Source organism: Canis aureus, chromosome 15 (assembly GCF_053574225.1).
Source record: "Canis aureus isolate CA01 chromosome 15, VMU_Caureus_v.1.0, whole genome shotgun sequence".
Classification (NCBI taxonomy): Eukaryota; Metazoa; Chordata; class Mammalia; order Carnivora; family Canidae; genus Canis; species Canis aureus.
Window position 1 is genome coordinate 33,095,298 of NC_135625.1, and position 14,112 is coordinate 33,109,409.

Consider the following 14,112-nt stretch of genomic DNA (forward strand, 5'->3'; position numbering starts at 1 on the left):
AGCCTAAAAGCAAGTTTTTTAAACTGTGCTTCTTAAAAACCACGATAAAATTTAAGTTACAAATATAAGCACAGTGATAGGTGACTGGAGTATAGGAAGGAAATGGGCTGTAGGAACATCGCTAGAAAACTTGCTCATACCTCACAATTGATACTTCTCCTGGATGTTCTAAATCAGAACAGGGAGGGGATGAGAATTGGGTCAGAAGAGTTGGGTACACACAGCTTGGTGAAGATCCCAAGGGGTTCTGACCCCAATACTAGGTTAGCACTTTTACATTCACAAAGCAACTTCACATTTGTTATTTTACTTGATAAGGCCATTGCTGAGGGTGCAGTTATTACAAGCCTATTATTACTCCAAGACAATTCTGAAATTTAGTGATTCCCTAGTACTCTGTAATTCAGCTCCAGTGGCCTGTAATTCTGTCCATTTGCAGACTCAAAAGGGTATACTTTATTTATTTATTTATTTATTTTTAATTTTTATTTATTTATGATAGTAATACACAGAGAGAGAGAGAGAGAGAGAGAGGCAGAGATACAGGCAGAGGGAGAAGCAGGCTCCATGCACCGGGAGCCCGACGTGGGATTCGATCCCGGGTCTCCAGGATCGTGCCCTGGGCCAAAGGCAGGCGCCAAACCGCTGCGCCACCCAGGGATCCCAAAAGGGTATACTTTAAAAATAGATTTCAAAATATTATTTCCTGAAAAATAAGCATGTTCAATAAGGCACTTGAGCACAAAACATGAGTTTTATTTCTAACTAAATTCAACTACCAGATTTCTATTCTTTTATACCTTGTTTTTACTAATATATCGAGAAATATAGCTTCTTAGGATAAAGAAAAGAACTGGTAATACTCTAGAAAGCCACACAATGACTGGGGTAGACACGGTGTTTGTTTATGAAACACCCAGGTAGAAACCAAAAGCAGAAAGTGTGGTTCAAGACACTCAGATGATGAAGGGTAGTAAGCATGCCCCGGACTCGGCCATACCTGTGAGTACTTCAGGACCTCTATGCCAGAATTCTCCAGCTCTTCAGTGCAGTTTGAACTGATAATTGAGTCAAAATTTCTAAGTACCTGTATATAAACAGAGACACCTGAGAGATGAGTGATGGAAAAGTAATAAAACTTGATTGAAGATAGGTTATAAACTTGGGGGCCAAATATTAGCATCCTCCCTCCTCTCTCTTCCTTCATTCATGGCTATATTGTAAGTGGAGTTTTAATCTATTTTCCTACATCACCACCAATGTCTGTATTAGGTCTGATTTCAGCAACTCCAGTTTTAGAGTTAAATAGACAGGCAACCTTCAGGCTTCTACTCTCTTCACCATGTCCCTCTCCTCCCAAGCTTGCGTCTTTTTTCTGATATTTTTTTTTTTATTGGTTGCGTCTTTTTTCTATGATTATGTTTTGGGACCAGAAATTCTCCTTCCCCTTTCAGTATTGCAGGGCAGCTTCCACTCTGATATGATTTAAGGGAAGATCTCGTTGGGAAAAATCTCCTTATCTAAGCAAAGAAGTCAAGAACATGGCCTTGGAGAAGTTTTTGGAATAATCCACATGCAACAAACCTCAGGCAGGGTAAAAGATGGGAGGTCATGAGTTATTCTCCAGAACTTTTCTTCTTACAAACCTGAAACTCTATACTCATTAAACCCCTCATTTCCTTCTGCCCTCAATTCCTGGCAACCACCATTCTACTTTCTGTTTTTATGAGTTTGACTATTCTAGATACCTCAGATTAAATGGAATCACAATATTTGTCTTTTTGTGGTTGGTTTATTTCATTTGGCATAATGTCCTCAAAGTTCATCCATGTTGTAGCAGGTGTCAAAATGTCCTTCCATCATACAAATATACACATTTTGTTTATTCATTCATCTGTCAATGGACACTTGGGTTGCTTCTACCTCTGGGCTATTGTGAATCATGCTGCCATGAACATAGGTATGCAAATATCTTTGATACATTTTTCTTTTTATATTTTAAAGGATTTATTTATTTAATTCATGAGAGACACAGAGAGGGAGAGGCAGAGACATAGGTAGAGAGAGAAGCAGGTTCCCCACAAGGAGCCAGATGTGAGACTCAATCCCAGATCCCAGAATCACACCCTGAGCCACAGGCAGATGTGTAACCACTGAACCACCCTGATATGTTTTTCTTTTAATGCAAATAATATAGTAAATTTTTTGACTGAGTGTTTTTAATCCAACACTACCTTCTGAGCATGTGAAATTGATTTCTAGAATAAGAAATTAACCTGACAGTCCATTCAATTAAACTAATATTTATATTTAAGCCTGCCTGTTTCCTTTTAAGGCACCTGATACTATCCACTGCTTCACGATGAAAATACCAGCCAGTTTGATCAAATCAAAATCATTATCAACTGACAGCTGGTGAGGAACATATGGCCCAAATAGCTTATACGTAGTTCCATGCAGCACACACCAGCTGATGCCCACGTACTCTACACCCTAGAATTTAATGACAACATGAGAGTATTCTCAGGGCAGATTTTTTTTAAAAGATTAGTGTCAAGCAAAGGGAATTTTGGAAAAAGACAGAATTTACCTTATCATGCCGTATCATTAGTGATGTCTTTGAACCCAGAGCGGAAAGAATCCCAGCTATCTCTACAGCAATGTAACCTGCACCAACGATGACACTGCGGCTAAAATGAGAGAGAGGGTTAATATTTTTAAATAAGCTTATTTTGAAGTAATTTTGAAAAGATAGTATAGTAGTGTCCTGTATACACTCTGCCCAGCTTCTCTGCAAGTTAACATCTTGCATAACCATGATACACTTGTCAAAACTAAGAAACTATTTGCTATTGACCAAACTCCAGGCTTTATCCAGACTTCACCGGTTTTTCCATTCATTTCCTTTTTCTGCTCTAGGATGCAATCCTGGATACCACATTGCAATTTTTTAAAATATTTTATTTATTTATTTATTCATGAGAGACACAGAGAGAGAGAGGCACAGACACAGGCAGTGGGAGAAGCAGGCTCCATGCAGGGAGCCCGATGCAGGACTCGATCCTGGGTCTCCAGGATCACATCCTGGGCTGAAGGTGGCGCTAAACCGCTGAGCCACCCAGGCTGCCCCCACATTGCAATTTTATGCAGAAAATACCTCTTTGTGAAAGGGAAATATATTTTTAGTTGTTAAAAGTTCTTCAGGGCAGCCCCGGTGGCTCAGCGGTATAGCGCCGCCTTCAGCCCAGGACATGATCCTGGAGTCTGGGGATCAAGTCCCGCTTCGGGCTCCCTGCAGGGAGCCTGCTTCTCCCTCTGCCTGTGTCTCTGCCTCTGTGTGTGTGTGTATGTGTCTCTCAGGAATAAATAAAATCTTAAAAATAAATAAATAAATAAAATAAAAGTTCTTCAGCTTCAGGGTACCTGAGTGGTACAGCTTGTTGAGCCTCCGACTCTTGGTTTCAGCTCAGGTCATGATCTCAGGGTGGTGACCTTGGGGTCGTGAGATCGAGCCCCATGTCAGGCTCCATACTCAGTGTGGAGTCTGCTAAAAAAGATTTTTTTCTCACTCTTCTTTTGCTCCTCTCCCCTACACTCCACTCTCTCTCTCATATGAATATATAAACCTTTAAGAAAAAAAGTTCTTTAGTCTCATTTCTTCAGAGAAGAAACAACAACAACAAAAAAACCCTTTGAAACTAGAGATGATTCCTTATGAGTAACATTTGCACCTAAAACTAAAACTGGCAACACTTACCCTGATTCTTCCCTGCTCAGAACTTCTTCTTCTTCTTTTTTTAAGATTTTATTATTTCACAGAGAAAGAGCGAAGAGAGTGACAGAGAGCAAGCAAGTGAGTGCTGGCAGGGGGAGTGGTAAAGGGAGAAACAGGCTCCCCTAGAGCAAGGAGCCCGATATGGGACTCGATCTCAGGACCTTGGGATCATGACCTGAGCCAATGGCAGACGCTTAACTGACTGAGCCACCCAGGTGCCCTAGAAATTCTTGATCACTATTCAATTCTACCCATCTTTGCAATAGGTTAAAGGCCAACTAAGCAAGCCATTTAAGTTATATGATAGATCTGAAAAAGTAGACTCCCTGTATAAATTTCGGTCTAAGAAGGCATCTTAAACACTAGATAAATGCTAATGAAAGTCTGAATCATTGGTGAAGTCAATCCTGGCCCTAGAGCAATGAGGATTACTTCTATGCTGCAGCCTGAGTCATAAATGCCTCTTAGCCAGAGCCGCCCTGTTTGGGGCTGGAGTTCTCTAATGCTTCAAACAGAGTGCTCTATCATCATGACAATGCTTGGATGAGAAGTAACCAATCTGGAAAGAAAAAGAAAAACTTTCTTTACTATGTTCCAAAGGTAAGACATCCATGTGGTGAGTCTGTGCCATCAGAGGGGTCTGGTCTAGATAGAGGACAAAGTGTGAACCCAAATAGCTACAAGTCAGCTTATTTTACAACCCAGGATTTGAAGAGAAATGGCTACACAGTCTAGATAAACTATGAAATAGCTCTTCCATCTCTACCTAACTCTTTCCTATTATATTTGACCTCTTCTCCTTTCTCATGATCAGGAGATCGAGCCCTGTGTCAAGGCTCCCCATTCAGTGAGAAGTCTGCTTCAATCTTTCTCCCTCCTCCTCCACCCCTCCCCGCTCTTGCACACTCCCACCCTCTCTCTCTAAAATAAATAAAATCTTAAAAGAAGAAAAATATTGTCCATTCATTTCCTATTTCCCAGAGTCTTTTGGTCCTAAGATGCATAAATTCACTTATTAAGCTTGTGTTGCTAGCATTTTAAATATTTTAAAATAAATGACTCTATTTTTAAATCATTTATTTTAAAATACTTTTTTTTTTAAAGATTTTATTTATTCATGAGAGACAGAGAGAGAGATGGCAGAGAACAGGCAGAGGGAGAAGCAGGATCCATGCAGGGAGCCTGACGTGGAACTTGATTCCGGGTCTCCAGGATTAGGCCCTGGGCTGATGGCAATGCTAAACTGCTGAGCCACCCAGGGATCCCTATTTTAAAGTATTTAATGGACAAGTATCTATAAAGAAGCTTTTATGAGGGTGAGTCTAGATTGACTTGTATCATCCAAACATGATGAGTCATGACCACATTTCTGGAAACATTCTCACATGTGTCATCATTCAACCCTAAAACCAAACAGTACAGGGTAGATCAGTAGATCATGAGGAAAGAAAAGCTGTTCTCTAACACAGCTGCATGCCCTGCAGACAGCAAATCTAAAACAACTATGTTTTCTTCGAAGTCAGAAGATTGCCTGCACCTTCATGGGAGATTTACACCACCGCTGTGGAACTCAAAGAAGCCCTCTTGCCCCTTAGTAACCATCTGTGGCTCCAGGTGAACTAAGATAAAGGTATGAACATGGATTATTAGTCACCCTCCATGAAGCACTTAATAAAATTACAGGATTAAGACCTCATACTGCGTTGGCAGCACTGCCGAGGGAGGGAGCAGCAGCGTTGAGTAATACTGATTCCAGAGTGAGAACTCCTCAGAGGGAGATAAAGGCGAGTCCTAGGCCAAAAGAAAAGGATCCCTCCTCCAGCTTCTAAGGTGTCTTCACTTATCATGAGTGAAAGGAGGCTCCCTCCGACCTAGAAATCCCGCAACTGGCACCTTCTTCATGTTAGAGAAACAATCTTCCTCAGTATATCTTTTTCTAAGTATCTAAATCTATGACAGATGTTTATTAAGGTTGTTTGGACCAACACACATAAAAGATGGATTCAGAAAACCTATTTTTTGTGAAAGTGGCAGAGCCTTCATTTAGGAAGATTTCCCCTAAACTAGCTGCTTTGGAAACAGAGTCAGTTACTTGAGACACATCATCAGTTGATGCTGTACTAAGGTGAAGAAAGAAGAGTTTTAGGACTTAACCCTCTATTTATTCTGGTCCTAAAAACTGTGATGAAAGGTCTGAGTCATGGGGCACCTGAGTGGTTCAGTCAGTTAAGCACCTGGCTCTTGATTTCAGCTCAGGTTGTAATCTCATGGTGGTGATCTCAGGGTCATGAGATTGAGCCCTGTGTCAGGCTCCACGCACAACAGAGAGCCTGCTTCTTTCCCTTTTGCTCTGTACCTCCTTGCCCATGCTCTTTCTCTCTCTCCCCCTAAATAAATAAAAACATCTTTAAAAAAGAAAAGAAAGAGAGAGGAGGAGGGAGGGAGGGAGGGAGGAAGGAAGGAAAAGAAAGAAAGAAAGAAAGAAAGAAAAAAAAAAAGAAAGAAAGACCAACTCAAGTCACACAGGGTATTAGTGGATGAGATACCCAAGGTCATAAAAAGAGAAGTAGGTGATAAAAATTCAAGGAAAGCCCACACTTAATGGCTGGGAGGGAAAGGTAGAAGAAATGTTAGCTGGAGAGACTGGGGAAGAACGAACACTCAGGTTGGAAAGGGAGCCGGCTTACCCAGGTAATTCTTCCAGTTGGAAAAATCCATCACTGGTTATTCCTAGGCTGGCACCTATGTAGGAAAATGCAATACTGATCACACAGACTGAGCTTTCTCTTGTAAAACAATATCAACATTTTGTATAGGACCCAGACACGTTCTCTGCCATCACACACTGTTTTGACAAGTTTTGTCAAAGTCTCCACTTGGGAAGCTGCCAACCCAGTCTTCCCTGAGTGCACACTTCAGTTTTCTCTCTAGAAATAAGAGCAGTGATGACTATTGATTACCTTTCTCTGAAAACTAAGACTTTCTTGATTCTCATGATGAGACTTTGCTGGCTCTGCTCCATTCTCCTGCCCTCAAATGTAGGCATGAACCCCTTGGCTCAGCCTTGGCTCTCTTCTGTGTTCTTCAAAGGTTTCAACCAACTCTTCCCCCTCACTGCGGAGGACTTTCAAACATTTGAGTTTTCACCTTTTCCCCAAGTTCCTGTCCAATATTTGTCTTTTAAGAAAAAATAGTTTATTTATTCATGAGAGACATAGAGAGGCAGAGACATAGGTAGAGGGAGAAGCAGGCTCCCTGTGGGGAGCCTGATGCGGGATACGATCCCAGGACCCCAGGATCACACCCTGAGTCAAAGGCAGACGCTTAACCACTGAGCCACCAAGGTGCCCCCCCCCCCCACCGAGTCCCATATTTCTAACTACCCTGCTATATAATCCCACTTTTGCTTCAAACTCACTATGTTTAGAACTGAACCTTAATTTCATGTCCTGTCTCCCTCTCTCAAGTTTATCACTTGAGTTAAATGGAGCACCTTCCAACCAATAACCCAAGTGAAATCCTGAGGTGTCAATCTATAATTCCTTCTCTCAGTGACCCCCACAATATCTCATCAATTAATAAAAATGTTGCACTTTACCAAATTCGAGGTGCCATGATTAAATGACTTATCAGAGGCGCCTGGGTGGCGCAGTCGGTTAAGCATCCCACTTTTGGTTTTGGCTCAGGTCGTGTCTCGGGGTCGTGAGATTGAGGCCCACATCAGGCTCTGTGCTCAGTGCAGAGTTTGCTTGAGATTCTCTCCTTCTCCCTGGCCCTTCCACTTGTGCTCTCTCTCTCTCTCCCTCTCTAAGAGAAATAGATCTTTAAAAAAATAAAAAATAAAGGACACATCCTGATTTCAGATGGGATGAATATACTTTAAAAAAAAAGTATACAGGGGATCCCTGGGTGGCGCAGCAGTTTGGCGCCTGCCTTTGGCCCGGGGCACGATCCTGGAGACCCGGGATCGAATCCCACATCGGGCTCCCGGTGCATGGAGCCTGCTTCTCCCTCTGCCTGTGTCTCTGCCTCTCTCTCTCTCTCTCTCTGTGTGACTATCATAAATAAATTAAAAAATTTTTAAAAATTAAAAAAAAAAGTATACAGTAGCAGATTCTTCCTTCTGAGGCTGTTATGCCTGTTCTCCTTGCTAAGGGCTGGCCCCTAGCAGTGGCTCAGTGACCGGCTGCAGATCTGAGCTTCTCCTTTACAGGTCAGATGCTAACGCTGGGGTTCAGAACCATATCATCACCTCCTGTACATTCTACAGCCACAGCTTTCTATACCGATCTCCATCCTCTGTGAGTCACTGTCAGATTAGTTTTCTAAAATTATCACTTAAGATCTTGACACAAGCCTATTTATAAGCCACCAGTTAGTTATTTGACCCAGTTGTCATGAATTACAGAGATTCTTTCATTTGACTTTGTAAGTCTCTACAATTTGGCCCTAACCTCTTCTGGTTTCAGCTTAGTGAATGCGACCCCAGAACGTCAATGCTGGAAAAACTGGTTGAATCGGCTGGATATTTTTCGAAGACATCTTTATTACCCACTGGCTCTTTCAGTCTTCCTCTTCCTCAGCACATATCACTCCAGCCCCTTTTCTGGGAAGTCTTTTTGGTTTATACCATTCCATAGTAATCTGTCCCATCTGTGAGCACCCCAAGCCTCATGGTTTAGAAATAACCTGGGGGCACATACCTTTTATTATTTCTTTTCATTTGTTATTCTAGGTTTTAAATTAATAAATGTATATATTTTAAAAATTCAAAAAGCACAACAGAACATCTAGTGAAAAGCATAGATCTTTCCCACCCCCGACCTCTAGTCCTCTCCCTAGAGGGAGTCAGCATGACAGGGCTTTGAGTATCCTTCCAGAGATATCCTGGTGCGTATGTACAGTCTCTTCCCCTTTTGAAAAAGACACAAATTGTAGCATACTATACACACTGTTCCACACTTTAATTTTTTCACTTAACAATCAATCTTCCCAATTAATTTTTAAGGTACTTGAGAACAGTATCTTACTGTCTTTTACAGTAGTTGGTCTTGACCTTTTGGGAGTCATGAAACCCTTTTAAAAGCTAGTGAAAACTGGGCAGCCCGGGTGGCTCAGCGGTTTAGCGCCACCTTCGGCCCAGGGTGTGATCCACCTGGGATCAAGTCCCACATGGGGCTCCCTGCATGAAGCCTGCTTCTCCCTCTACCTGTGCTTCTGCCTCTCTGTCACTGTTTCTCTCATGAATAAATAAAATCTTAAAAAAAAAAAAAAAGCTAGTGAAAACTTTTGGATCCTCTCCCCCAAGGGAACAAAATACATAAATGCATATACACTCAAAAAAAGACCTTATAATCTAGTTAGGGAGAAAGACATGAACCATGTTTCTTTCTTTTTTTTTTTAAGATTTTATTTATTTACTCATGAGAGACACAGAGAGAGAGAGGGAGAAGCAGAGACACAGGCAGAGGGAGAAGCAGGCTCCATGCAGGGAGCCCGACGTGGGACTAGATCCCAGGTCTCCAGGATCACGCCCTGGGTTGAAGGTGGCACTAAACCAGTGAGCCACGCAACTGTCCATGAACCACGTTTCTTATGTGAGAATAAGGTAGTATGTTCATGGTTTATCCCTGTGTGCATAAAATGTAACAGCAAATATGACTATCTGGAATTCCTTACTGCTTTAATTTTATCATTCTCTATATGAGAAAACTATGCATACAAAGAAGGCTTAATAAGTCATTAAGTTACATCCCTACAAGATTTCACCTTCTTGAACAAAATAGTAACTACAGAACATGTCTAACAAATAACAACCCATGTGACAAACTCAGGCAGGTGATCTGTCATGCTGAGAAGGAAAGGATGAGACTCTTCCCTGATTTTTCTCCTTGTGTTACCTGTAGTCAGTGTGAGCTTGGAGCTGGAAGAGATACCTTTCTCAGTCCCAATGCTGGGCACCAGTTAAGCCAATTACATTTCGGTTCTGCAGAGACCTCTCAGGGCCGTGTGGCCTTGTCCAAGAGAAAGAACTGGTTCAGACAGATCCCCTGGCATGGACTGTAATAGGTTAAAGACAACAGTAAACTCCGCTTGACTATTAACAACAAGACTTACCAGGGATCTGGCTCTCCTGAGGACGGGAGGGCACGCCGCCTGTGGCAATCAGGATGTGAGGGGCAGTGTATTTGTTCCCATTGACCTCTATTGTGGGCTCAGAATCACACGTGAATGCCGCATGGCCATGGATGATTTCTATATGGGACTGGAGAAGGAACCGCAACATTAGTCTGTTCTCGTGATAAAAGAAAAACACCTGTGGCAACGTATAAGCTCTTCCCATTTCTCTACGGAGGATTTGGATTTTAAGTTTGCTGATCCCAAGACAGCTCTCTAATGTCTGAGTTTCTGTAGAATTTCTGTTCATTGATCCTTAGGTAAGGCGGTTGCCATTCAATGAAGGAAGCATACCATAAGAAGAAATAAAAGATGCTATCTTGGGCCCAAATCCAGGGACCAAAAAACATGTGCAAATCACCTCCACAGGGAAAAACATTACATTTCTGTCCCCAGGAGTTGAGAAAGTCCTCCTCATTTGTAATGAAATCACACTGAAGAATTTTATGTCTAGAAGAGGGAGAAAAGTCTGAGAAAGACAAAAGGATAAAGGTGAAGGAAGTGGAGGCAAAAAGAGAAACACTCTGGCCAACGGAGGAAAATGCAATGCTTCTGTTTTCTTAAACCAGATGGAAGAACACCACAAAATACCTCAAAAATGAAGTTCTATGCTAGAGATGTTGAGAATTCAGACTGGGGCACCCTCTGTGCCAGGGGCTCCATCTGGGGATTGCGGGCTAGCTTCTGAAGCCATGACACATTTATGTATGGACAAGCAAATCTAGGCAACTTAACCAGGATAGTGGAATCGTGATAGTGGAATTGCCTGATCACAAAATAGCATGTTTCAACATTCCAGAAAATGCTTCGTTTGGAATTAAGTCATTTCCTTCTTCCCAAACAGCCTATCAGGCCTATTCTACAGATGCTCTGCTTAACCAAGCTAAATCAAGATCAGTGCCAGAAGCTACAAGAAAAACCCTCCTCAGGAGGGAACAACCGGTTTCCCATAGGATGCTAGATAAAGAGGGGGTATGCGTCAACTGGCAATAGTAATCATTTGGTGGAGGAACTGATACAATTTTTATTTTCATTTCCTAAGATATGTGACAGAAAGCTGCCTTTTCTACTCAGAATTTCTGGATCGACAGTAAGTAATTCCTTTCTCATGAGGTCACACACAGTAAGTTCGACTACACACCAACATTTGTGAATATTGGGCAGCCCTGGTGGCGCAGCAGTTTGGCGCTGCCTGCAGCCTGGGGTGTGATCCTAGAGACCTGGGATCGAGTCCCACGTCGGGTTCCCTGCATGGAGCCTGCTTCTCCCTCTGCCTGTGTCTCTGCCTCTGTGTGTGTGTGTGCATCTCTCATGAATAAATAAATAAAATCTTTAAAAAAAATTTTGTGATTAAAAAAAAAAAAAGCTGTTCCCTGAGCAATTTTCCTAGCTCTTTGGCAAAAGTGTTTTAGCTTGCTCCATTTGAAAAAAAAAAAAAACTGAGGGTCACTTGGGTGGCTCAGTGGTTGAGCATCTGCCTTTGGCTCAGGGCGTGATCCCGGGGTCCTGGGATGAAGTCCAGCATTGGGCTCCCTGCAGGGAGCCTGCTTCTCCCTGTGCCTATGTCTCTGCCTTTTTCTCTGTGTCTCTCATGAATAAATAAATAAAATATTTAAAAACAAATTAATAAAAAATCTTTAAAAATTGATGTCGGTGTTTTAGTATATAGCTAGTAGTACTTCTGTGGTCATGTCTAACAGTCTTAAAATCTCTTGTCAGCAGTGCAAAGGGGGGTGAAGGCCCCCCAACATTCCCCCTTGAACTGGTGATAAAGATCAGAAAATATCACTCTCCAAAAAATAAACCCATGAACAAGAATCAATATAAAAATACATGAGCCATTTATAGAACTAATTCACCCTAAAAGTTGGTTTATAAACATGCTGCCAATCAGATGATGGTGGCTCAAATAGCACCAACAACCTACTGATCTAAATACAATCTAAGCTAGGCAGAGGGCAGCCCTGGTGGCGCAGTGGTTTGGAGCCGCCTGCAGCCCGGGGTGTGATCCTGGAGACCCGGGATCGAGTCCCACATCAGGCTTGTTGCGTGGAGCCTGCTTCTCCCTCTGCCTGTGTCTCTGCCTCTCTCTCTCTCTCTGTGTCTCTATGAATAGACAAATAAAAAATCTTAAAAAAAAAAAAAAAGCTAGGCAGAAATCTTAGAAATTGCAAAGTGAAACCACAAAGGCAAATGAAGGGTGGGCTGACATATGCTGTCAAGAAGGACAGCTGGCTGGTACACTGTTTGTCGATGTCTCCAGTAGCCCCTAGGGGAAGAAGTATGACATTTAAGCACCAAGGCAGAAAAAAGCCTCAGACCAGCAAAGGACAATATATATTTGCTGAAGGTAAACACACCTTTGCCCCATGTTCTTGATCAGACTTCATTCACAAAAGCAACCTTCTGAACCATAATTTTCTCTTGAGTATAAGTAGCCAAGGACGAGATTGCTGTGAGCAAATGAACAATGGAAGGTTTCCAGCCAGGCAGTACTTCTGATTTTAATTAATAAGCTGGCATGCTGTTATATAAATGCTGATTTATATATAAATCAGGCTCTTATTTTTTTTAAATACATTTATTTATTTTTAAAAAATATTTTATATATTCATGAGAGAAGCAGAAACCTAGCCAGAGGGAGAAGCAGGCTCCTTGCAGGGAGTCTGACGCAGGCTCGATCCTCAGACCTGGGATCAAGCCCTGAGCTGAAGGCAGATGCTCAACCACTGAGCCACCCAGGTGTCCCTAAATCAGTCTCTTATATTTTTGGTTTCTAGAACTAACTGCAGGCCAGACCTATTCAAGGCGCAGCCATCATGTGAGACCTGGTCTACCAATCATGGTATGCACTGCCCACTCTGTAGAAAAAAGACAGGCCTACTGAGTCACAGACTTGTTCAAAATCATTAATTGCAAAAGAAATAAAAGAAACAACAAGAAATATGTGCAAAGGCTATGTTTTTGTCTAGCCAGACTGATAACCTACTCCAGCAGAGACAACAGCTCCTTCTCAAAGTTCCAAACCCAGAACACTCACCTTAGTTAGATTATTCTGATAGATGGTATTTAGGCGGCTCACGTAGGCATCACGCTTTTCCTTTATAACCCTGCAGTGAAACTTGAGTCAGTACTGAGAAACAGGATTCTCTCCTTTTAGTTAGTTACTGAACACTAACTGTCCCTGAACAGTTAACTAACTAATAGTTAGTTACTGAACACTAACTGTCCCTGAACAGCACCTGTCCCTGAACACTCTGTCAGCAGAGAATCACACACAGAACAGTCAACGAGAACCCCATGGGTGAGTATATCTGAAGGCAGCTGCCCTTTCCCCTGTGTCCGTCTGCCCTGCCACACATAGAGAACCCTTATTCCAGGGACATGTTCAGGTGGCATCCACAGTATGTGGTTTTCTTTCTGCAGAGAAGACAGGGAGAGTTGCTTTGGCACAGTGCCTAGTACTGAGTGGCTAGTCAATAAATATGTGTTGAATAAATGATTGGATTTGCAAATTTTTGAAAATTTGATGGCTTCTAAAAGTTCATGGCAGTTCCTTACAGTTAAACATGAGGGATGCCTGGGTGGCTCAGCAGTTGAACGTCTGCCTTCGGCTCAGGGCATGATCTTGCAGACCCGGGATCGAGTTCCACATCGGTCTCCTTGCGTGGAGCCTGTTTCTCCCTCTGCCTGTGTCTCTGCCTTTCTCTATGTCTTTCATGAATAAATAAATAAAATCTTTTTTTTTAATTAATTTATTTATTTATGATAGTCACACAGAGAGAGAGAGAGAGAGAGAGGCAGAGACACAGGCAGAGGGAGAAGCAGGCTCCATGCACCGGGAGCCCGACGTGGGATTCGATCCCGGGTCTCCAGGATCGCGCCCTGGGCCAAAGGCAGGCACCAAACCGCTGTGCCACCCAGGGATCCCAAATAAATAAAATCTTTTTTTTTTAATTTTTATTTATTTATGATAGTCACAGAGATAGAGAGAGAGAGGCAGAGACATAGGCAGAGGGAGAAGCAGGCTCCATGCACCGGGAGCCCGATGTGGGATGCGATCCCAGGTCTCCAGGATCGCGGCCTGGGCCAAAGGCAGGCACTAAACTGTTGCGCCACCCAGGGATCCCCTAAATAAAATCTTAAAAAAAAAAGTTAAA

The 14,112-nt window shown here is 42.4% G+C and overlaps 2 protein-coding genes across 8 annotated transcripts in view; one reads left to right on the forward strand and one right to left on the reverse strand.

Annotated features, from left to right (window-relative positions):
• UBXN8 (UBX domain protein 8) overlaps positions 1-14,112 on the forward strand; it is a 93,740-nt gene that overhangs the window by 14,179 nt on the left and 65,449 nt on the right. The window lies entirely within an intron of this gene.
• The window catches only part of GSR (glutathione-disulfide reductase), a 47,676-nt gene that overhangs the window by 11,856 nt on the left and 21,708 nt on the right, over positions 1-14,112 (reverse strand). For all 3 annotated transcript variants that reach the window (XM_077849056.1, XM_077849054.1, XM_077849055.1), the window contains exons 4-8: positions 12,993-13,062; positions 9,893-10,040; positions 6,463-6,517; positions 2,591-2,690; positions 1,001-1,087 (exon numbers count right to left, since the gene is read on the reverse strand). In XM_077849056.1, coding sequence (XP_077705182.1) covers positions 1,001-1,087; positions 2,591-2,690; positions 6,463-6,517; positions 9,893-10,040; positions 12,993-13,062 — 460 coding nt within the window. The remainder of the gene's footprint in view (positions 1-1,000; positions 1,088-2,590; positions 2,691-6,462; positions 6,518-9,892; positions 10,041-12,992; positions 13,063-14,112) is intronic.